Below are 25893 nucleotides of genomic sequence, written 5' to 3' on the forward strand. Positions count from 1 at the left end.
TCTCGCTGAAGTCCAATCAGACACTTCTGAAAGGTCTTCTGACACACATTGTAAACATCCCGTTCATTAAGGAGAAAACAGTTGAGTACATTAAAACAAGAATAAAACTGAATCCCTCACCAGAGAATTCCATCAATCTGTTTCACTGTTTAAATGAACTCGGTGACCAGTCTCTCGTCAGTGAAGTGCAGGAGTATGTCAGTTCTGGAGGTCTGTCAAGAGCTAGACTGTCCTCGACACAGTGGTCAGCTGTTATCTTTGTTTTGTTGACCTCAGAGCAGTTGGATCAATTTGATTTGAGTAAATACATAAGCAGAGACCAAGACCAAAACCACATGACTCCTGGTAAACTTCTTCTGAAGCTCTTGCCTGTCGTTGAAGCCTCCAGATCAGCAAAGTAAGTAGCACTGAGTGTAATCTTCAGATGTGTGTGTGTGTTGAAACGCTGTTTTTCTTTTCTCTATTGTCAGTGGTAGTATCAATTTCAACCCTCTAAGCGCCAAAGCCACAAAATTGCGACAAGACGTCATACTTAATAAAATAGACTGTAGTTCGTAATATGGTGTAATATCTCAATTGTATTCCAAACAAGAAGAAACAAGTGATAGTTTCATCCCTTTGTCCAGCGGAGATGAGGGTGGCAGGGGTGAACGTGTTCATAGTCTCCAGAGTAGATCTGTTTCTGATCACACAGGCTCTAAGAGCCGCCAGCAGACAGTACAGGTGCCGTCAGTGTGGAGCAGGTGTGTGCTGTGCCAATGAGAGGTATCATACTCTCTATGACTATAAACTGTGTCACCTAGACACCTGATTGGGCAGATAGCTGGACAACTGATAAAAAAAAATTGATACATGCATTTTGGCATGGCATAGTAATGTAATAATAATTTACTACTTTTTCCTGTTTTCCTGTTTGTTTGTTTGATAGTTTTTTTTATTATTATTATTTCCTAATTATTTGGAATGAGAATAAAAAGACAAATAGCTAAAAAAAATGTTTCGAAAAAGTTTAAACATCCATTTAATGTCTATTATTTCCTGAATATTACCGATGACTCTACGCTACTCTTCACATCCGTTTTACTACTATATAATATAGTAATAATTTAGAACTTTCTACTTTTTTATTGTTGGCTTCCTCTTCTCTGATCATTTGGAATGAGGATAAAAACACACACAAAAAACATGCAAATAAGTTCAAATATCAATTCAATACTATTTCCTGAATATTATGATGACATCATTACATGCAAATTAGATTAGAATATTTGAACACCACATAAACTTTCAGTCATGCCCAACATTACTTTAATTCACAGTAGATCTCTATCTTTAAGTCCTTTCAAGCCACAAACGTTTGAAATCTTGATGTCAAAATGCAGATTTTTTTTTTTCAAAAAACTTTGCCGCCTAAATGGTTAACAGATTAGACAATGTTCAGACACTGTTTGGTAGTCTGTAAAATGATGTATTTGTGAATGTGTTGTGCTGTTAAACTTTATATGATCTGAGAGTGAAGAGTGTGTTGTTCTGCAGGTTGAGTAAGTGTGGCGTCACAGATGAAGGTTGTTCTGCTCTGAGTTCAGCTCTGAGATCAAACTCCTCACAGCTGAGAGAACTGGATCTGTCTCTCAATGAAATAGGAGTTACAGGAGTGAAACTGATCTCTGATGCACTGAAGGATCCTCACTGTAAACTGGAGACACTGGGGTAAGATCATACATTAATTTAAACTAAAACTATTATATATTAGGTTCTTTCATCATATAATTTACATTAGGGACAAGGGACACTTCACCCAAAATTAATGTAAATGGATGGTAAGATCATAGTTTAGGCTTCAAAAACCATCTAGAAACCAACACAACTATAATCCACAAAGACCCCAGTTGATAAATCAGTGTCTTCTGAAGCAAAACAATATAGTTGTGTTCAGGGGCGTTGTTAGACCTCAAACTCTACTGGGCACAGGCCCCCATTACTTATTTTATTTATTTATTTATTTTCTTGAAAGCCTGCTGTGTGTAAGAAGTGCACTGTACAAACTTGTGTTGCTTAAACCAATATTCCTACATTCAAACAATAGGAAGGAAAATTATTTATATCTTTTACATACATAACATGAACATTAACATTATTTAAGGCATACACTGTGAAAACAGACTGATGTGCAGGTTTTTATTTTTTATTCACACTGATAAAAGGTAATCCTTTCCAATAACTTTAAACTGATTTATTTTTTTATTTTTTTTACATTTTATAAGGCCATTTTTTTCTAAAAGTGACCATTATCTTTTGAGTCAAATTCTTTCATTTAATCAGTGAATTAGAATAAAACATTTGGGCTGTTACCAAGCAAATGAAATCAACACAGAAGCTGCATCTGAAGTGACACTATGATGTATTTACACAATGTTTAATGCAGGACATGATTCAGTTAACCTGCACTTACAAATGCAGAAATAATTATTAGATATATAAAACATATAATGTTGATATTTAAAATGATTTAAAACATGGAAAAAGGTTGAAATGTGAAATTAAATCTGCCAGTAGGTGACATTAAATCACTGTTAATAAGTGAGTCTTTATGATTGAACTGAATCATTTAAAGGGTTGATTCATTCAGGAACGAAACACCATCATGTTCTGCTCAGAGATGCAAAACTGTGCTGTGGCTGTGTTTGGAATAATTTTGTTGGCGAAATAGTGAAAACAGGCAATATGGTGTCTAAAACTTAATTATCTTAATTAACTTTGTGTTTATTTAGCAACTTCTTGTTTATTGTTATGAAAAAATCAATGTCACATTTGTAATCAAGGTACTTTTTTGGAGAAAAACGGCGCTCTTCGTGTGAAATCGATTAACTATATGAAGTGATATAAATATAGGCCTGTACATTTTCTGCCCAGTGTCTTGAATTTGTGATCATTCTTAATGTATTATAATCACAGACTGTGTATATATGATGCATGTCTCCTGCTGAGGCTTTATATCCGTGCAGCACCAAAGCATAATTAATATTAGGTAATTATTTGACAACTTCTGTTAGTGAACAAATAACCTCATTGGTGGGTACAGCCCTGTGTGGAAATAATAAAAGCAGAGAGAAGTTTTTCTTGCACACACTGCATTCTTCTACATTATTCATTTTTATCATTGTGTAATCACATCTTTTTAAGATTATACAATTACAATATTTCAAGAAAACAGTCATTTCATGGCTACATCAAAAATAAAGAGCATATTAAACTGTTCTGCCTATAATAGCAAATAGTTATCTCAGCCATAGTTACTGCCTACATGTTATGTAATGTCCTAAACAAGAGCTAGTGAGTAAAATATTAATTTCATATCTGAAAGTACAGAACCCGTAATTGTTTTTCTCTGCAACACTGCAATATTACAAAATTGACAGGTTTTCCCGAGACGTTTCCTCTGATGTCTGAGACATGTCTGGCTGAGGATGTACAGTTTATCAAGTCTTACCTCCCTCAAACTCATCCTCTGATCAGATCAATCTGATGTCCATCTACAGGAGCCAATAATGATCGAGTCAAAATAAGAGGATCAATATTATTTAGAGACTTACTTTAGTTTGGTCATGTTTCATAGCCTTCCTCATCAGCGTGTCCGGCTGCAGTTGTGACATTTAAACACAGACGCAGACTCTGCTTCACATCAGCTTCAGAAAGAGCTTCACAACTTTAGTAATGATATGCCCTTTATATTTCATCATATGAGCTCACAGATATCTAATTAAGAGACTCTTAATTTGTGTTCATGTTGACAACTTAGCATCTTTTTAGACTACACTTGGAAGCTTTTCTTTCAAACAATGAACCTAGCAACACATTTGTAGTTTTTAAAATTGATTTGGCAACTTTTAATAACTTTTGAAAAGGGACTCAAACAATAAAAAGGTTAAATGTGTTAAGCAGCTGCTCGCTGCAATTGTTCTGTAATGATTGTTCATTTATAATACCATCACTAGCTTGTACCTTTAATTGTTGATCAGTTAGGTGCATATTAACTAGGGGTGTCAACAATAATCGATTCGGCAATGCATCGCGATGCGGGGCATGAACAATTCAGCATCGATGCGGCAAAGTGCCATAATCGATTATGTCACTGTTTAATTTCTGGCGGACAAAAGAGTTGTGAAGTTTAAATACTTCCGGTTCCGGGAGAATAACAACAACAACAAGAAAGATGGATGAGGCGGAGGGAGATGACCGTGATAGACGGATTATAAAAAACGCGCCCAAAGCTTGGAAAGCGGACATCTGGGCACATTTCGGATTTTATGAAGTGAATGGGACACTAGACATGTCTTACGCGGTGTGTAAAATCTGCCACACTAAAATTAAGCACGTTGGCAATACAGCTAACTTCACGAACCATGTTGACCATTGGTATCCTGATCAACATTGCCACACAACTTCCAGAGAGCAAAGAGGATCACACGATCGGTGGCATGTTTTATAGCGAAGGATCTACGACCCTATTCTGTGGTAGAAAATGTGGGGTTTTGCCACATGCTTGAAACAATTGAGCCCCGGTATAAGCTACCGATTGTATGCAGCTGATGTGATGGTAGGATCAGGGGGCAGGCATATATAATTGTCATTGTCATATAGCTGCTAAGCTGCTGTTTTGTTGAGAATAGTTTGCACTTTACTTATCTACTTGAAAAAAGTTTCACAGTAATAAGTGGTTACTGTGTGTTGTTGCACTGAATATTTTATTCCTGGGTGGTTGTTGTTAAAATAGTGTTACTTATTATTTTAATATTTGCACAGGACTTCAGGAAGTGCCCTGTCTTAGAGCTGCTATTTTACTATGTGTAAAAAAAAAAAAAAAAAAGCACTGAAAGCAGTGATTTTGATTGTTTTCATTTTCAGGTATGAAAATGCCATATCCAATACCCTGTACCATTTAATTTGATTTAGTACATTTTATTTAATTACATTTTATTTTATTTTATTACATTTAATTTAATTTAATAACTTTTATGTCAAAGATACAGGAGACACATAGCAGCCAATAAAATCTGTTGTTTAATATCTGCTTGTATTGCCTCATGACTGATGAAAAATTTGCCTTGTGTGCAGTAGAATTTTGATGCATCGCAATGCATCGTAGAATCGAATTGAATCGAATCGTTACCTGGTGAATCGTAATCGAATCGAATCGTGAGGGCAGTGCCAATGCACACCCCTAATATTAACTAACCACCAAATACACTGCTTCAGACTTTCTCAGAATGAGCAGTTTTACTAGTTAATAAGACAATAAAATGTCATTGTTAAAATATGTAATTGATCATTAATTGTTGTTTTTAAAAAGAAAATTTAAATACATTGTCATGAAAATAAACAACCAAAGCACACAAGTTTTCTGTTTTTAGTTGAAAATGGTGTTGTGTTAACATCCCCTTAGACATGAGACAAAATAATAATAATATCTCCTGAGATGTAACACACACAGATTCATCATTTAATATCATAGTCTGTGTTTGTGTGATTGTTTCTGCTGATCTGAGAGTGAAGAGTGTGTTGTTCTGCAGGTTGTATAAGTGTGGCGTCACAGATGAAGGTTGTTCTGCTCTGAGTTCAGCTCTGAGATCAAACTCCTCACAGCTGAGAGAACTGGATCTGACTCTGAATAAAGTAGGAGATACAGGAGTGAAGCTGATCTCTGATGCACTGAAGGATCCTCACTGTAAACTGGAGACACTGGGGTAAGATCATGCATTCATTTAAACTAAAACTATTATATATTAGGTTCTTTCATCATATAATTTACATTAGGGACAAGGGACGCAAGGGACACTTCACCCAAAATTAATGTAAATGGATGGTAAGATCAGAGTTTAGGCTTCAAAAACCATCTAGAAACCAACACAACTATAATCCACAAAGACCCCAGTTGATAAATCAGTGTCTTCTGAAGCAAAACAATATAGTTGTGTTCAGGGGCGTTGTTCGACCTCAAGCTCTGCTGGGACACAGGACCCCATTACTTATTTTATTTATTTATTTATTTAGCACCAAAGCATAATTAATATTAGGTAATTATTGTCATGATTCTGTCCTCGTGTCCTTGACTTTTCTTTAGTCTTGAGGCAGGATCATGACAGACCCGTGTTTTGTGCACAAGCACATGGCCTTGCCTTTGGGCCATGTGCTTGTGTTGTCTCGTTCCCTTGCCCCGCCCCCCTTGTTAACCTAGTCGTGTCTTGATTGTCCCATTTGTGCCACCTGTCGTGTCTTGATTGTTCCCCCTATTTAGATCTCCTAGTGTGCTCTGTCTTGCGTCGGTTCATTGAGATTTGTTCCCTAAGAAATTGTGTTCATCATTCGTGATTGTACCTTGTCCTTGAAACTCCTCGAAGTCTTTTGTCTTGCAGTGAGTGTTTGTTAGTAGTTAGTGTTCAGTCTTTGTTTACCTTGTTTATTGTGTTTTGTAGAATTATTTAGTGTTTACCCTAGCCCTTGTTTTCCCCCCTCGTGGGTTTTTATTTTCCCCTTTTTGTAAATAAACCTGTTTGTGTTGTAAATCCTGTCTGCACCTGAGTTCCTCCTTGCCAAAACCTTGACAATTATTTGACAACTTCTGTTAGTGAACAAATAACCTCATTGGTGGGTACAGCCCTGTGTGGAAATAATAAAAGCAGAGAGAAGTTTTTCTTGCACACACTGCATTCTTCTATATTATTCATTTTTATCATTGTGTAATCACATCTTTTTAAGATTATACAATTACAATATTTCAAGAAAACAGTCATTTCATGGCTACATCAAAAATAAAGAGCACATTAAACTGTTCTGCCTATAATAGCAAATAGTTATCTCAGCCATAGTTACTGTCTACATGTTATGTAATGTCCTAAACAAGAGCTAGTGAGTAAAATATTAATTTCATATCTGAAAGTACAGAACCCGTAATTGTTTTTCTCTGCAACACTGCAATATTACAAACTTGACAGGTTTTCCCGAGACGTTTCCTCTGATGTCTGAGACATGTCTGGCTGAGGATGTACAGTTTATCAAGTCTTACCTCCCTCAAACTCATCCTCTGATCAGATCAATCTGATGTCCATCTACAGGAGCCAATAATGATCGAGTCAGAATAAGAGGATCAATATTATTTAGAGACTTACTTTAGTTTGGTCATGTTTTCATAGCCTGCCTCATCCACGTGTCCGGCTGCAGTTGTGACATTTAAACACAGACGCAGACTCTGCTTCACATCAGCTTCAGAAAGAGCTTCACAAATTTAGTAATGATATGCCCTTTATATTTCATCATATGAGCTCACAGATATCTAATTAAGAGACTCTTAATTTGTGTTCATGTTGACAACTTAGCATCTTTTTAGACTACACTTGGAAACTTTTCTTTCAAACATTGAACCTAGCAACACATTTGTAGTTTTTAAAATTGATTTGGCAACTTTTAACAACTTTTGAAAAGGGACTCAAACTATAAAAAGGTTAAATGTGTTAAGCAGCTGCTTGCTGCAATTGTTCTGTAATGATTGTTCATTTATAATACCATCACTAGCTTGTACCTTTAATTGTTGATCAGTTAGGTGCATATTAACTAACCACCAAATACACTGCTTCAGACTTTCTCAGAATGAGCAGTTTTACTAGTTAATAAGACAATAAAATGTCATTGTTAAAATATGTAATTGATCATTAATTGTTGTTTTTAAAAAGAAAATTTAAATACATTGTCATGAAAATAAACAACCAAAGCACACAAGTTTTCTGTTTTTAGTTGAAAAATGGTGTTGTGTTAACATCCCCTTAGACATGAGACAAAATAATAATAATATCTCCTGAGATGTAACACACACAGATTCATCATTTAATATCATAGTCTGTGTTTGTGTGATTGTTTCTGCTGATCTGAGAGTGAAGAGTGTGTTGTTCTGCAGGTTGGAAGATTGTGGCGTCACAGATGAAGGTTGTTTTGCTCTGAGTTCAGCTCTGAGATCAAACTCCTCACAGCTGAGAGAACTGAGTCTGTCTCACAATGAAATAGGAGTTAAAGGTCTGAAGCTGATCTCTGATGCACTGAAGGATCCTCACTGTAAACTGGAGACACTGAGGTAAGATCATATTCAGTATCAAGCTCCAGTGAAACGATTATGAATTATAATAATATATATTTACCCAAACATTAAAATTCTGTTATTTCTCACTCTCATGTCATCCCACATCTGTATGAATTTCGGTCTTCAAATGAATACAGTAGAAGATTAGAAAAAACTCAAATTATAATTTGTAAATGAAAACGTGTAAGTTGTAGCAGCTTTTCACAGCCCCTCTCTCTAGTGTTAATCTGATAAAAGTGCACTATTGAGTGTTTGTGCAGAAGCTGTTAGCACACAGAAGTAGATCTCTGACATTTCTCCTGATAACTGTGGAAACAACACAAAATCTGTCACCATTTTTACTCACACAGATCAGTGTAATACATTCTACTTTTATTTGTGTGCACTCTCAATATTAACTGAACATTGTGGTTTTGTAAAAGCAAGAAAACAACCAGGATGTGCTTTCTGCCGTCTCTGTCACTGTGAACTGGAGCACTTCACTAAAATAAAATGCCTCACAGAGATGTCAAATATATCTGTAAAGAGCTAGAAATGTCTAAACAATGTCTTCAAACTGAACAGATACTCTCTGGTGAGGTGATCGTATGAAAGGTGTATTTCTCTCTAAAGGTGCGTCACTGTACTGCAGAGATGACGAGTCAACATCGTTAACTTCATCACTGCAGCAGACAATGACTCTGAAAACACTAGCTTATTAATAAATAAAACAATTAATGTCTCTACTGAACAATTAAAATATCTATGAAGGCTCACTATGGCTTACTTCTTGCCCAGCTTGTACATGTAAAGAAGAACATAATTCAATTAAAGGAAAATTATCATGAAATGTTCCTAAAATGTTTTGTTCTAATGAGGATTGTCTGAAACAGCTATTTTATGATGGTTTGTGATTTTGGTTTTAGTGATTAAGTAGTTCTCTTGATTACCTGTAACCAGGGGAGGACTGGGGCTAAATGTGTCCCTGAACAGATCGGGCACAGATCGGCCCTAAACACCCGGTTCACAACACACCTCTCCATAAACACACCTGCTCATTATCCACAGAGCAATCAACACCAATTACTGACATTACAGTGTTAGACAGTACAGGAATAAAAATACTGTCTCTATTCTAATTGATATTATTATTATTGATATTAATGAATGGCTGGCATAATTCTTTACATTATAATCTCTTTCCTGGTGTATACAGTAAATATAAGCACAGATACAGGTAGCTCAAATATTTAAAACATTTTGAAGATTTTTCACACATCTCTTTAACACAGATGGACAGTTTAATTTTGCTAAAGTTAAATGTTTTATGACACCATGTTCTGCTCTAGAAGAGAAAGTAGTGCAGAGTGTGGACTGTTTTAAGTTGATCAGTTTATTACAATGATTTCTGAAGATCATGTGACTGAAGACTGGAGTAATGACTGATACAAATTCAGCTTTGATCACAGGAATAACTTAAATTTAAAATATCTTTATTAGAAATCCAGAATCTTAAGTGTAATATTTAATAATAATAATTCCTTACATTTATATAGCACTTTACATGGTCAGGGGGTATCTCCTCGTACACCATTTATCATCCACATATATTTCACATTATTATTGTTTTTACTATATTTTTATCAAATAAATTCTGCCTTCTCTCAAAAAAATAATTACGCATGTATTATTTCAAATGTTCGACCACCAGTGTGTGTATAAAATAATGTAAGACCTTTGTTCGTCTTCAGAATACAGATAAAGATATTTTTCATGAAATCCGAGAGCTTTCTGATAGTTTTCACGTGACGTCACACTCTTATAGAAACACACACCTGGAGGACAAAACAAGGCTCTGCTCCACTGACCACCAGTTATTATTACACAGTTAGCATTAATGTAGTAATGTAGTAAACAGTGCACAGACACTATTTAACTGAACAGAGAAGACGTCACTGAATTCACTGATGAACTGCCTTTAACTGTCATTTTGCATTATTGACACACTGTTTTCCTAATGAATCTTATTCAGTTGCTTTGACGCAATGTATTTAAAGCGCTATATAAATTAAAGGCGACTTGACTTAAAACATGTATATTAAAAGTTGAAATTCAGTAAACACCTTATGTATATTTTGTACAGACAAGCAGATGAAGCTAGAATATAAACATAATGTGCAACATTAAATGTCACATTAAATAGTTTCCCATAGAAAACTTTTAGAAGGAAAACATTGAACCATTAAGAGGATTGTGTTCATATTCTGGCCTCGTCTGCTTGCGTATATAAACTATGCATCATTAATATAGAGAATATTACTGTTTTAAATATATTAGAGACACTTTAAGTGTTTTATGTTTTGTCGCACTGTTTAATGATTGAAATATTGCCGCAGGTGCTTAATATGGATTGCAACAATGTTGTTTTCGTCAACAATGATGATAACGAAATGATTTCGTTGATGTACCTTTTTTTTCTGACGATAACACGACGATGACTAGCTAAAATTGGCTCTAAAGTGACTAAAACATGACGAGACGAGACGGAACGAAAATGATTATAAGTCTGATGTTCACAATGCATATAATTTCTGCCTATTTTGGAGAAGCACCCAGCTGCACCTGGAGCGGGGATGCACGTACTTTTAAATGCGCACTTGAGCAGCGCAGCACACTGTGACTCCATGTTGCTTTGAGCACATCATTCTGCACCTGCGATGTGCATACGCACTTTGTGCATGACAGGTTTTCCCGAGACGTTTCCTCTGATGTCTGAGACATGTCTGGCTGAGGATGTACAGTTTATCAAGTCTTACCTCCCTCAAACTCATCCTCTGATCAGATCAATCTGATGTCCATCTACAGGAGCCAATAATGATCGAGTCAGAATAAGAGGATCAATATTATTTAGAGACTTACTTTAGTTAGGTCATGTTTTCATAGCCTGCCTCATCCACGTGTCTGGCTGCAGTTGTGACATTTAAACACAGACGCAGACTCTGCTTCACATCAGCTTCAGAAAGAGCTTCACAAATTTAGTAATGATATGCCCTTTATATTTCATCATATGAGCTCACAGATATCTAATTAAGAGACTCTTAATTTGTGTTCATGTTGCCAAATTAGCATCTTTTTAGACTACACTTGGAAGCTTTTCTTTCAAACATTGAACCTAGCAACACATTTGTAGTTTTTAAAATTTATTTGGCAACTTTTAATAACTTTTGAAAAGGGACTCAAACTATAAAAAGGTTAAATGTGTTAAGCAGCTGCTCGCTGCAATTGTTATGTAATGATTGTTCATTTATAATACCATCACTAGCTTGTACCTTTAATTGTTGATCAGTTAGGTGCATATTAACTAACCACCAAATACACTGCTTCAGACTTTCTCAGAATGAGCAGTTTTACTAGTTAATAAGACAATAAAATGTCATTGTTAAAATATGTAATTGATCATTAATTGTTGTTTTTAAAAAGAAAATTTAAATACATTGTCATGAAAATAAACAACCAAAGCACACAAGTTTTCTGTTTTTAGTTGAAAATGGTGTTGTGTTAACATCCCCTTAGACATGAGACAAAATAATAATAATATCTCCTGAGATGTAACATACACAGATTTATCATTTAATATCATAGTCTGTGTTTGTGTGATTGTTTCTGCTGATCTGAGAGTGAAGAGTGTGTTGTTCTGCAGGTTGTATGATTGTGGCGTCACAGATGAAGGTTGTTCTGCTCTGAGTTCAGCTCTGAGATCAAACTCCTCACAGCTGAGAGAACTGGATCTGACTCTGAATAAAGTAGGAGATACAGGAGTGAAGCTGATCTCTGATGCACTGAAGGATCCTCACTGTAAACTGGAGAAACTGAGGTAAGATCATATTCAGTATCAAGCTCCAGTGAAACGATTATGAATTATAATAATATATATTTACCCAAACATTAAAATTCTGTTATTTCTCACTCTCATGTCATCCCACATCTGTATGAATTTCGGTCTTCAAATGAATACAGTAGAAGATTAGAAAAACTCAAATTATAATTTGTAAATGAAAACGTGTAAGTTGTAACTTTTAATATACATGTTTTAAGTCAAGTCGCCTTTAATTTATATAGCGCTTTAAACTAAATACATTGCGTCAAAGCAACTGAACAAGATTCATTAGGAAAACAGAATCAGAATCAGAATGAGCTTTATTGCCAGGTATGTTTACACATACGAGGAATTTTTTTTTTTTTTTTTTTTTCACGAAAACAAATTCCTTGTATGTGTAAACATACCTGGCAATAAAGCTCATTCTGATTCTGATTCTGTTTTCCTAATGAATCTTGTTCAGTTGCTTTGACGCAATGTATTTAGTTTAAAGCGCTATATAAATTAAAGGCGACTTGACTTAAAACATGTATATTAAAAGTTGAAATTCAGTAAACACCTTATGTATATTTTGTACAGACAAGCAGATGAAGCTAGAATATAAACACAATGTGCAACATTAAATGTCACATTAAATGGTTTCCCATAGAAAACTTTTAGAAGGAAAACATTGAACCATTAAGAGGATTGTGTTCATATTCTGGCCTCGTCTGCTTGCGTATATAAACTATGCATCATTAATATAGAGAATATTACTGTTTTAAATATATTAGAGACACTTTAAGTGTTTTATAATGTTTTGTCGCACTGTTTAATGATTGAAATATTGCCGCAGGTGCTTAATATGGATTGCAACAATGTTGTTTTCGTCAACGATGATGATAACGAAATGATTTCATTGACGTACCTTTTTTTTCTGACGATAACACGACGATGACTAGCTAAAATTGGCTCTAATGTGACTAAAACATGACGAGACGTTTTCGTTGACGAGACGAGACGGAACGAAAATGATTATAAGTCTGATGTTCACAATGCATATCATTTCTGCCTATTTTGGAGAAGCACCCGGCTGCAGGCTGCAGGTCGAGACAGGGCTGCACCTGGAGCGGGGATGCACGTACTTTTAAATGCGCACTTGAGCAGCGCAGCACACTGTGACTCCATGTTGCTTTGAGCACATCATTCTGCACCCGCAATGTGCATACGCACTTTGTGCGCTCTGTTTTGAAGCGTTATCATGGGTTTGCGCACTGAAAGATTATTAAAAGCCTATATTTTTATACCTAGCCTACACAATACATTTTAAATGAGCATAATTTAATTGTATATTATTTGTGTGTAATGTAGGCTATATAAATACATACACTTCTTAGCTCTTGACATTCATATATAAATATAAAATTGTGATATTTGCTGTGGGGTGAGGGCTTCGATAACTCTCTCTTTTTTGACCATACATGTGTTTGCATCCCTGAATGCTTGTGTCACTTTTATTAGACAGGGTTGCATGATGTTTGTGTTTACAAATAATATGCATCTTGTTGTTGCACTGGCAGACAAGTTGAAGCACAAGTTGTAGAGCATAAGTATGTGTTCCTCAATAGCTTATATTTTGGGCACGTTGTTCATTGCACTTTACCAATTTCTCAAATAAAGCCACAATTGCCAAAGTAAGAATGTATTTATTCCTGGCTTTTTTGGAGTAAAACAGTGATTCCACTGTTTCCACTTTATCTGTGTGTAATGTAGTAGTAGCTCAAAGTTTTCTGCTGTTTAAACTTTAAACCATTCCTTTATTACTGTGATTACTTGTGAAAATAGGCAATGTGCTGAAATTTTAGAAGAGCATGAATTCATGGAAAAATAACTTGAAATATGTGGATAAAAGGTTTCTGCCCAATGCGACCATGAAGTACAGCTTGGCAGCACTGCATCTCCATCAATGAGAAAGTCTAGTTTATTATGCAAAGCTTTTAAGGTTAACTGTTGTTTTATGAATTACAACACTCATTACAACCGGTCAAACCTAAGTCCATTTCCAATACTTTTTAACCTGAATTAATTTATTAAAGACTTCTTTTTTGTTTTTTTACTAAAATTGACTTGAACTTGACTTAAACCTTTTTGTGTTTTCGTCGACTAAAACTTGACTAAAACTAAAAGGGCTGCCAAAAACAACACTGGATTGCAAATAGGCAAAACTTGCATTTTGTTCACATAATTTTGTTTTATTCTTTTGAGAGGTGATCTGAATATTTGCAGCTGTGAAACAGATGGAAATTGACAGGTTTGTGCTGCATTTCTGTGGATGTTTTGTCCTCTGTGTCTTCGAGCCGGTCACGTGACTGAAAGCTATGAATAGATGTGGTGAAGACATCGTTAAAGTAGTCACGGCTTCAACCATAATTTACAAAGCTACAACAATATTTTTTTGTGCAAAAAATTAAACAAAAATAATGACTTGATTCAGCAGTTCTTCTTCTCTGTGTTATCTAGTCATGTTATGGACAGAACCACGTCACACGTGTGTTTTCTTCTGCTCCTGAACAAGGCACAGTGTGCTCTGCGTCACACACACGTGTCGTGTTACTGACCATAATGCACTTAGGGTGATGCAATAAAAGTAAAATAGTGTGTAAATTTTACCATCATTAGCGGTTAGGTTGAACTGCACATAGAGAAGCTACGGTGGCTGAAACAGGACAAAGATGTCATCCTCTGAGACAGCAGAGAATGAGGTTTCTTTATAAAGATTAACTGAGGAATTATATTTACTCTATCATTCAGTAAACCGATGTTACTGCAAATACTATTATTGTAACTTGTTCATCATTGTGTCAGTGTTTTATTGACAAGAACAGCACAGTGATGAAACACACTCTGTAGAGCAGTTTGTCTGTTTAGGCTCCTGTAGAAACATGCAGCGCAAAATATCAATTTCCTAAATTTAGGCCAACCGCGGTGAATGTAGATAGAAATTACTCATTCTAATGTAATAAAAACATTCAAACGACAAAAACGCACGCATTTATGACGAAATGCATGGTTTTGGTGAGTGATTTTGTAAACACGGCCTTAAATTAGTTTTAAAGTCCAAAATAATCGTACAGAGTCAAAACTGGATATGTGACAGATATGCATCATGCACGTCCGATTTTAAAGTGAAACTTGGTGAAGTCTGAAATCACGGAAATGAAAGCGAGAAATCACTCGACTGTTCTAGTCACTGATTAACCTTTGTAGCTTGAATAAAAATGAATATATATGGTTTATGCATTTATAATTTTTGTGTGAAGACATAGAGACATCATCAGCAGTATTATCAAAAATGTGTCAAGAGACTAAGATAAATGAGATGTATGAGATAAAGAGACTTGGTGAAGAGATGTCATTAAACATATATTTAAAATATACCATCTTTATGTTGTTTCTACAAGGTTCAGTGTGAAACTATGACAATATATTAATAATCAGTTAGTCATGATGAACTACAGAAAACGTGTGATTAATTATTATTATTTTTTATTTACAGACAACACAAATGTTAACCTTTCATTGATGTTGCTGAATATGCATTTAAATTTAATTAATTATTTTATAGTCCCCTCCCCCATAAAGAGAATGGGATGCCCCCCCCCCCTTGGCCCCATTCAAATTTTCAATTCTATAATCCAGCCCTCAACTGAAACTCAGTGAATAGCCCTATGGGCTAGTTGCATATCTCCGCCATCTTGGATTTCCGGTCTTGCGAGTGTGTGCGTAGATATTTCCGGTTGTGCTTAAAGTCAGTGCAGAGAACCGGAGAAGTCCAAATATTACCTTCTGTTTACAGGATTTATAATATCACTTCATATGCAAATAAGATATACACTGCTATTATCACTATACTACAAATGTTAACTGAGCCAGTGGATTTGAAACTTGTGTATGTTTGGGTCTGGTGAATTAATTAAATACACTAATGTTCACTGTTCACGAAATGAAAGTTGAACTCATGGTGTGTATACACAGCTATATAATGTATTTTATCTTACCAAATATGTAAATGTACAAATTACTTATTTCTCGAAAATGTTTGCATTATTATTATTATTATTTTTAATATTAAATATTTACCTCGTGAGACATGGGCTGCGATTTATCTTCAGAAGTATCCATTTCTCAATTGTACACATACATCAGTCTGTTTCATCGTTATTTTCACAACATATTTTATTATTTTACACAGTAAAAAATACGTGACTAATTTTAATATCTGTTTAATCTGATAATTAATGCAAAACAATAACAATATATACATGGCTGCTCATAGACAGATAATGATTTATGCTGCAGATCTTTCACAAAACAAATAAACAGATAAAAACGCACATGAATGCAAACAGCAATCTTTTTATTTAAGGCAAACCTACCATAATTATATTACGTTTAATTGTACAGTTAGTTATAAATTATGTTATCAAATAAAGTTAATAAAACATGCTTTATCAGAAATCTATGTGCGTCGTTTGACAGTCAGAAACATTTATCTTACATAATAGAACAAAACCTGCTCTTCGAAAATGAAAAGTATTGCATATTTGAGAGGTTTGTGTTTGAAAAAAGAAATCCCTGTGGACCTGACCTGAGGCTGATCCGCATAATCAACAGAAGAATAAAGCAATCTCCGCGTTGTATCTTGATGAATTTCCACACAGATGTACGCAAAATATAGGGAGGATGTTTCCCCATGTTTTTGATATACCACTATCGGCTGTTAAATTTGAAAATCATTAATTATATACATCTAGCCAAGTTTAGTATGTAAGTTTCCCTTACAGTCAATGCGAGCGTTGCAAGACCGGAAATAAGTATGCACACACTCGCGTCACTGATGCTCAGCGGCGCCATCTTGTGCACCTAGCCCATTGGCCGCTGGGCGACGAGATTTGCGGCCGCCATCTTGAACCGGTCGTACTCCTAGTTTCGTTGCGTTGCAGCAGTTAAGATGTGCTGCATTGTCCTGTTCTAATCGGCGGACCATCGCAAGTACGGCTCGGGATTACTTTTCACAAGTAAGATTTAACATTACTATTATTACTACTGTTGTTATTTGTGTTTGCCCACGTGATTTCAGGAAGTAATGTATATTAACCCTCTGATGGTCTTCGTTTCCTGTCCACACTCGTGTTTTTTGACAATAACATTTAATTTTGTAACAAGATAAAAGTTTTTTTTTTTACAAATGTAATTTTACTCTGTTTGTTAATGTTTTTACTCAACATTTGTGTAGTTTTTGGAGGATTTATGATATCTTCTAAATTTCCATAAATAAATAAATATTTATTTAAATAAGCTTTAGTTTTTACAACAACAAAAAACAGCATTTTATGTAAAATTCACTTTATAAAAGACACAGATTTCTAACTTTCATTCATGGGGATAACATGGATAATTTTAAATGATGTAATGTAACAGTTATTGCAAATTTTTGGGAAAATGAAGTTTAAAAAAAAAAAAAATTACTTTACCCACTAGATGGCTATAGAGCTCCACTATATGTTATTTGCAATTTGACTACCTGAAAGATATCTTTTCACAAGTTGGATTCAGTTGGATTCATATCTAAATATTATAAAATCACAATTATAACAAAAATAAAATATTTGTAGTCAAATGTTAGTATTTTTTTTACTGAAAAAATCCCAGTTTTTCAATGCTACATTACAATGCATTGCAGGCAGTAAGCATGGTAAACCGCATGACTTCTGTAGACGGGGTTGGAGCAGGTTTGTGTGTGTGTGCATGCTAAATTGTTTTGTCTCATCCTGTCATCTCACTCTCTCTCCCTCTTTGGTGGTTCTGCATTTTGCATGATTTTTTTTTAAAATAATTATGTGCGTGTGCGTGTGCGTGTGTGTGTGTGTGTGTGAGAGAGAGAGTGTGTGTGTGAGATGGAGAGAGAGAAAGAGAGGGAGGGAGAAGTGTGTGTGTGTGTTTGTGTGAGAGAGAGAGTGTGTGTGTGAGATGGAGAGAGAGAAAGAGAGGGAGGGAGAAGTGTGTGTGTGTGTTTGTGTGTGAGAGAGAGAGAGCGAGAGAGAACCAGAGAGTGTATATGTCACAAATTATAATAAATTGTTTCTTCAACTTATTAAAATATCTTATTTTACTGCAACTATCTGTTTGTGCTTCTTTATCATATTTATAGTGTGTGATTTATAAATATCCTACCTCACATATTTAGATTTTGGTCGTCTGGTCACTTATATATTATATCAGAATATAACATGTCACTGTATGCCTATTATGAATATTAAAATTCGCTGAACCATGTGTCCTCTATCATAGCTGCATGAATGACCTTTGCAGCAAAAAACCCGCGTCAAAATCAGTGAGGTATTCAGTGAGATATGATTAATTTAATGCGCTAACAGCTCATTGCACCTGGCAAACACGTTACACTGAGTGGAGCTGGCGACCGGTCCAAGATGGCGGCTCCACGGCTCGTTCGTGCCAATAGGCAGTAGCGTTCGATGGGGCGTCTACCTATATATGTCTATGTGATATATGTATGATATGGATTTAGCTATAACGTGGATACCATTATATACTCATGAATTCAGAATGTGCATTTATATAGTTTTGTTCAATATGGTACGCTTTGCAAATGTTACCACAAATGACGATAAAGAGTCGAGGCTGAATGTTTTTGTCCTACAGAGGCATTAGTAATCAAACACAGAGCATCGTAATGCTGTGTTCACACCAAACGCGAATAGAGCGTCTGGCGCGAATGATTTCAATGTTAAGTCAATGCAAAGGCGCGTTTACGCGCGACTGGGGGTCTCGCGGCGCGAATGGGGCGTTAAGCGCGGCGCGGAAGACGCGAATTCGCCTCATTCGCGCGTCTAGTTCGCGCGAATGACGCGAATTGACGCGCGTATAGGGCGTTAAGCGCGAAGGTGCTTTTTGTGCATTTAGCGTTTGACGCGAATTCGCGTCTGCCGCCCGAGTTGAAAAATTTGAACTTTGGCGTCAATTCGCGCCGCGTTAACCAATCAGGAGCCTGCTAGGAGTCACTCATTCAACAGAATGTTCCTGCAGCCTCCGGTTGTGCAGGAATACCCTTCTGCACTCATTCAACAAGGAGGAACGACTGATGTTGTCAGTGAGCAGTCAACCGGAGCTATATGACAAAAGTTCATATTTCTATAGAGACAGGAATAAAAAGGACATATATGCAGGGCTCTCAAGTTTTGAACTGAGTTCAGAGTGAGATTTTGCCCGCGGTCGCGATGGCGGCAGGGGTTTGATGGGGACGGGTGTCTGATCTCATAAATGACACATATTCTTACAAATAAAATAATATTTATTTAATTCAGCATTTATTTGTGTGTGTGTGTGTGAGAGAGAGAGAGAGAAAAAATGGTCAGTGTTGTTTATTGTAGGTGTTGGTAGCTGGTTTTGAGGCCAGGGGTTGGTGGCTCCCATTTGAATCACTGTGGTTCCAGGCCAGCCATTTTTCACAGTTCCATCAAGTGCTAAGCTGTTCCTGGTTTAGGTCTTGTTTAATCCCACCATGGAGAAAACCCTCTCAGCATAGGTATTTGAATGAGCAAGCACTAACACTAATGCAGCTATTTTAGAAAGCCTCCCTGCTTATGTCCCTCACACCTTGATGGACACAGGAGTTATCTTGTCTGCAGACTAAGCACCAGTAAAAAGAGCTGGTGGTTCCCATTGTGATGAATGGTGATCGGGTTGACCACTCCTTCTTAAAGGAACACCTACAGGTAGCTGCTCTACATAACCCTCTCTTTTTCCCTGTTTCCAGTGGGTTCTCCACTGTTTCCTCTATGGTCCTCCACAGTCTCTTCCATGCACCCATCCTCTACTGGCACCCTAACTCCCTCCCCTACTGTATTCTCCACAGCCTCCTCCTCTGACCTAGCCACCTTTTTAGGGAGCTGGGCCCGCATTCATAAAGATTCTAAGAATCCTCTCAGAAAACTCTTAATTTAGCTTAAAAACTTTTACGTAGGAGTCTTAGCTTAAAAGCGATTCGGGACCGATCTGAGAGCAACTCTGAGTAAGGAAAAGACAAAAACGTTTATCTTAGTGAGGAGGCGGGGTTGAACCGGTTGCTATGTATGACACAATCTTTTGAAGACTCTGATTGGCTGGTTGTCCAAGAAGGAAAAAAAAGAGTGATTTTAAGTATAGGGTCTATTCTAATCCTCACTTTAAATTTACATGCGTAATTTTTCCTATTTGACCGTTCTCTCTCTCTCTCTCTCTCTCTCTCACACACACACACACACACACACACACACACACACACACACACACACATTATATGTGTGTATATGAATTCTATTTTTTTATTTACCATGCTTTTAATTTCCTATAAGGTATTTGATTGGCTTAGAATGATAAAAATTGTTCCACTCTTTCCAGTTACAGTGATTGCTGTCCTATTTAAGTGGCGGTTTGAGTGTTGGTTTTAATGTATCAAACATGGAATCAAAGCCAAGAAGAGCGAGAAAGCCAAACTGGACAGAGGAACAGTGTTTACTGTTAGCCCAGTTAATGGATGAACACAAGGCCATTCTTAAAGGAAAATTCAGACACAGCAAGGGACAAGAAGCAGACATGGGACAAACTATTAACGGTTCATTCCCCCTGCTTGTGCGCACCTAAGCCTGCTATATTCATAAATGCAGTTTTTTGAGCTTGCAAGGTGGGAATGTCCAGTGGAAACAAAATGAACTGCGACACAATAAGATGTTCTGAAAGTGCTGTAATTGTTTGTGTGATCACTCTGCTTACAGAAGGTTGTGACAGACCCAAATCATCACTATTGCATTGTTGCATGTTCCCAGTTGCCAAATATTGTAATGTAGTGATTACTTTAATTTATATATTAAATTATATTATATTAAATTATTATATAATCTATACCGTCTTATTAACTCATTGTCATCCATTGTCTGCAACACATTTCTTCTGCCTCTTCATCTTTCTGCCATTTTCTCCTCTGCTAAAGAAACTCTTAAGCCTCTTAAAAGTCCTCGTCTGTGCTCATAACAAATTTTACCTTAAGACCTCTTTTAAGGGATAAGATGCTTTCTGAATTACTTTTTTCTTTACTAGGATTTTTTTCTTTAATTTTAAAAGTAAACGCCCACATTTCTAAGAATTTTCTTAGAATTTTGTCACTAGGAACTACTTTTTGCATTAAGATTCTTTATGAATACGGGCCCAGATCTTTTAGAACAAAGCATGAAAGATTGCTCCTTTGCCTCTTCCCTGACATCTTTGAAATAGACGAATGCAATAATCAATATTATACATTGGATAAAATATAATGAAATAGCCTAGGCAAAACGTTTTGAAAATGGGGACCAGGATGAGGTGCAGTAAAAATAAAAGGAAAGAAAATTTTTTTTTTTTTTAAACTATTATGGATACTGCCATACAAGTATTATGGATAGGCCTATTATAGAAGTCTCTTATATAAAACTGTCAGAGTAGCCCCGCATCCTCTTCAACGTGTAACTTTGGCAATAAAAAAATAATAGTGGGCTAATAATAGGCACAAAAGCTACGGCCGACCACGTATAATGGCCAAAATTGCGTGCGTGTCGGGGTCATAATAACCATCAGACCAAAACATATCTTAGACTGTTTTTAAAAAATGTTAAATTAATATATTGATAAAAAAAAACATATAGTGAAAATCTGTGTCATTGTCTTGACAAGTCTGTAACCGTAACGTTACCTACTTCAGCGAGCGTCTGGATCTGTGTTGCACACGAGCCTGTAAAAATCTTACCCGGATACAGCAATGCTATTTTCTGATTGGCTGATCGGTAGCTATATTTTTTTTTATTCGATTAGCAGGTGCGTGTCAGGCAAGGGGCAAGGAACTCGACCGGAAATTGAAGTCGGGTGGGGGCTGCCATCTTTTAGCAGAACTTCACTTGCGTTAGCATTCCCATTGACTCCCATTCATTTTGGCGTCACTTTGACAGCGAATAACTTTACATCTGAGGCGTTTAAAGACTCTGTTAGTCCATTATTTATTTCTAAAGATACACGACAATGTATAAAGGGCTCCATTACCTTCTATGTTACATTATGGCCCCGTATAAACAGTTTTTGTAAAAAATAGGCTAACGATTGCGTCATGACCACTCGGCTCTCTGTCGCATTACCGAACAGACAGGAGGAGAAGCTCGCAGGCAATTAACTTAATATGGCGTACTGGCGTTACACTTTAACATACTATAAAAAATAATCAATCAGAAGACTTACTCCTGCTCACTCACGACAAAGAACTCCCCTCTCAAGCTCGCCGTCTCTGCAAGATTAACGATGGCAGTTTGCACGCACAGCTACTAGAAGATTTACATCTGTCAGACAGGTTGCTGACGTCGTCAAGCTTCGTTTGAGTCTGCGCGTCAGAAACGGAAGTGCTAAAAAACGCTAAAACTGGGCTTCATTTGTCTCAATTCAGTTCCAATGGGGTCGCTGTGTCCATTTCTTTTACTGTCTATGGTGTCAGGGCCTTCGGGGAACTCACTTGATTCCTCTACGTTACCTGTTTCACTGTTTAAAAAAATAGCGCCGCAACTTGGTGGGCGTTGTCCTCGTAATGTCTCTGCGTGAGAAATACAAGGTGTGGCGTGTGAGCGTGTGAACGTGTTGAAATGCGTGAGTCTCACGCCCAATGCGTGAGACTTGAGAGCCCTGTATATGTATATAAAAAAACATATTATTAGATAAATTAAATAAAGGCCAATTGATAAGAAACGTTTCATTTTACCCCAAACGAATTATATTTTATCTTGAACCACTAAAGAGACATCAGAACCAGCGGGAAATGTCAGAAGGTCTAGCCGAGCCGAGGCTGCTCTCGGCGGATACATGATGACGGAGCTCCCGCTGGTCGTATCGAGCTCATCTCCGAGATCGGCGAAACACATTTTTTAAAATAGACCCTGTTATTATAAATAAACCGCATATTTGAGTTTAAAACAACTACATTCTCGCCTGAAATACTTTTAAAACTAAGTTTCATGACACAGTAACAGTAATATTTTGAAAATTATCCGAATAAAAATGGCGGTTGAAAATGCTGCGTGAACTCAGCTGGCAGAAGCCCCCCCCCCCCACCCCACCCCCCCCCATGACGCGAATTCGCGTCTGTTGTGAAGTTAATTTCACGCGCGAATGAAGCGAATTACTCGCGCGAATGAAGCGAATGATCTCAAAATGGTCAAGCGGCAAACTAGGCGCGGTAGACGCGAATTTGACGCTCTATTCGCGTTTGGTGTGAACACAGCATAACAGACCAAACTAATAGAGCACAAATCCCCTGCTCCGGTGGTTCACAGACTCAGGGACAGTGTACAGTCAGCAGATTATTTTGGAAAAGAAACCTCTGCAGGGTGATAAAGACTACATTGTACAACTGTCCCGCTTATCATGCGGCCACTTTCCTGATGAGTAAATAATTGAACGCAAAATATTAATTTGACATATTTTAATGACCTCCTCATGACTCGTGTGAGCGCTCTGTTATCAGTCGTAGCAGCTGTGTTTGTGTCAGTAACAGACACTAGATGGAGCGACTGAAGAATCAGAGTTATATTGAGTTAAATTACTCTGACAAAGAACCATTTCAAATATTCATAAGAGAATCGTGAAAAAAAAAGTTTGCTCAAAAATATCAAGCAGCACATCCATTTACGACATTGATAATAATCAGAAATTATTACTGAGCAGCAAATCCTCATATCAGAATGATTTCTGAAGATCATGTGACACTGAAGACTGTAGTAATGATGCTGAAATACAGCTTTGATCACAGGAATACAGCAACCTATGTGTTAAAACAATCAAACAGATCATTTAAACTGACAATACTTCACAATATTACAGTGTTTACTGTATTTTTAATAAGTAATGTAGCCTTGGAGGCATAAGAGACTTCAAAGAAACAAAAAAAAACTTTTTCAAAAAAAAAAAAAAAAAAAAAAAGAGGGGTTGGGGGCCTTGAAAATATTTTTCCCTACAAAAGAGGGGCCCGGTAGAAAAGGTTTGGGAACCACTGGCCAACTCAAACACACAATATTTAATTCATACAGTTCTACCTCATGTGGCACGTTTGCACTTTTTGAGAAAAACAATGGCACAATAATAAAATACTTTTTATCAGGTCTATGTCCAATCCCTCACTTTTTCTAGTTAAATAAGGTTAAAATATTTTACTGTAAAGAAAAATTATTATATCACAATATCGATATCGCCTGGACAGTGTAAAATATCGTGATATGAATTTTAGCTCATATCGCCCACCCCTAATATGTGTATATATATTCTTTATTTTTATTTACCATGCTGTCATACTCAACATATTTTATAGGACATTAATGTCGACACAATAAGGTTCAGAAAGTGCAGTAATTGTTTGTAATCTCTTTGCTTAAAGAAGTTTGTGACAGACTCAAATCATCACTGCTGCATATGTTTAAATTTTCCAGTTGCCAAATATGTTAATGTTATTAATGTAGTGATTATTTCTGCGCGGTGTCAGATGTTATCATGTCTCTAATTAAATCGGTCACAAACATGATCTCTGCATGATCTAATGTGTAGTGTCTTATTCACTCACTGTCATGCATTGTGTGCAGCACATTTCTTCTCCCTCTTCATGTTTCATCCATTTCTCCACTGCTAAAGAAACTCACAAGCCTCTTAAATCTCCTCATCCATACTCCTGACAATTTGGTCTTTAAGAGCTCTTTTAACGGTTAAGATGCAGCTGCGGTGATTTGGTCTGAAAGCAGGTGAAGTGAGAGACAGTAGACACACGACATAACCTCACAATCACAACTCTTAGGATATGTGTACAGAAACCGACAAAATAATAATAATACCTCCTGAGATGTAACACACAGATTCATCATTTAATATCATAGTCTGTGTTTGTGTGATTGTTTCTGCTGATTTGAGAGTGAAGAGTGTGTTGTTCTGCAGGTTGATTGATTGTGGCGTCACAGATGAAGGTTGTTCTGCTCTGAGTTCAGCTCTGAGATCAAACTCCTCACAGCTGAGAGAACTGAATCTGACATGGAATAAAGTAGGAGATACAGGAGTGAAGCTGATCTCTGATGCACTGGAGGATCCTCACTGTAAACTGGAGAAACTGGGGTAAGATCATATTCAGTATCAAGCTCCAGTGAAACAATTATGTATTTTAGGGATATATTAGAATAGAAATTATTTTCTATTAGATTAGAGAGAAAAAAGATCTCTGTGAGTTCATATAATGCAAATGGATATTAACCTGCTTCAAAGAAAATGCAAAACAAACACGGCTATAATCCAAAAAGACCCCAGTTGATAAATCAGTGTTTTCTAAACCAAAACCATAGTTGTAAGAAAATTATTAATATTTTTAACTTTAAACTGGTGCTTCACAGCTTTAAGAATAACATACACTTTATATTTCATTATATGGGCTCACGGAGATTCAGTGTTTCTAATTATATTCATTTGTGTAAATGTTAGCAACTGAAATCGTTTTTTTTCAAAAGCACAGAATAGTTGGCAACACTGCTTGAACAAAACTATAGTCTGAATGTGTAATACACGTGTGTGTGTGTGTGTGTGTGATCTGTTAGTTTCTGCTGATCTGAGAGTGAAGAGTGTGTTGTTCTGCAGGTTGATTCATTGTGACGTCACAGATGAAGGTTGTTCTGCTCTGAGTTCAGCTCTGAGATCAAACTCCTCACAGCTGAGAGAACTGGATCTGATTGGGAATCATCTAGGACAGTCAAGTGTGAAGCTGCTCTCTGCTTTAAAAGACGATCCACGTTACAAACTGGAGACACTTAAGTAAGTAATTATATATCACATA

The 25893-nt window shown here is 36.4% G+C and overlaps 1 protein-coding gene across 4 annotated transcripts in view; it reads left to right on the forward strand.

Annotated features, from left to right (window-relative positions):
* LOC113075098 (NACHT, LRR and PYD domains-containing protein 12-like) overlaps positions 1–25893 on the forward strand; it is a 131382-nt gene that overhangs the window by 57589 nt on the left and 47900 nt on the right. Inside the window, exons 14-16 of one of the 4 annotated variants that reach the window (XM_026247822.1) lie at positions 1537–1565; positions 7978–8122; positions 11808–11981. The exons of 2 other annotated variants lie outside the window; for them this stretch is intronic. In XM_026247822.1, coding sequence (XP_026103607.1) covers positions 1537–1565; positions 7978–8122; positions 11808–11981 — 348 coding nt within the window. The remainder of the gene's footprint in view (positions 1–1536; positions 1566–7977; positions 8123–11807; positions 11982–25893) is intronic. One more of the 4 variants, XM_026247823.1, reaches the window with a different exon arrangement.

Source organism: Carassius auratus, unplaced genomic scaffold, assembly GCF_003368295.1.
Source record: "Carassius auratus strain Wakin unplaced genomic scaffold, ASM336829v1 scaf_tig00016366, whole genome shotgun sequence".
NCBI lineage: Eukaryota > Metazoa > Chordata > Actinopteri > Cypriniformes > Cyprinidae > Carassius > Carassius auratus.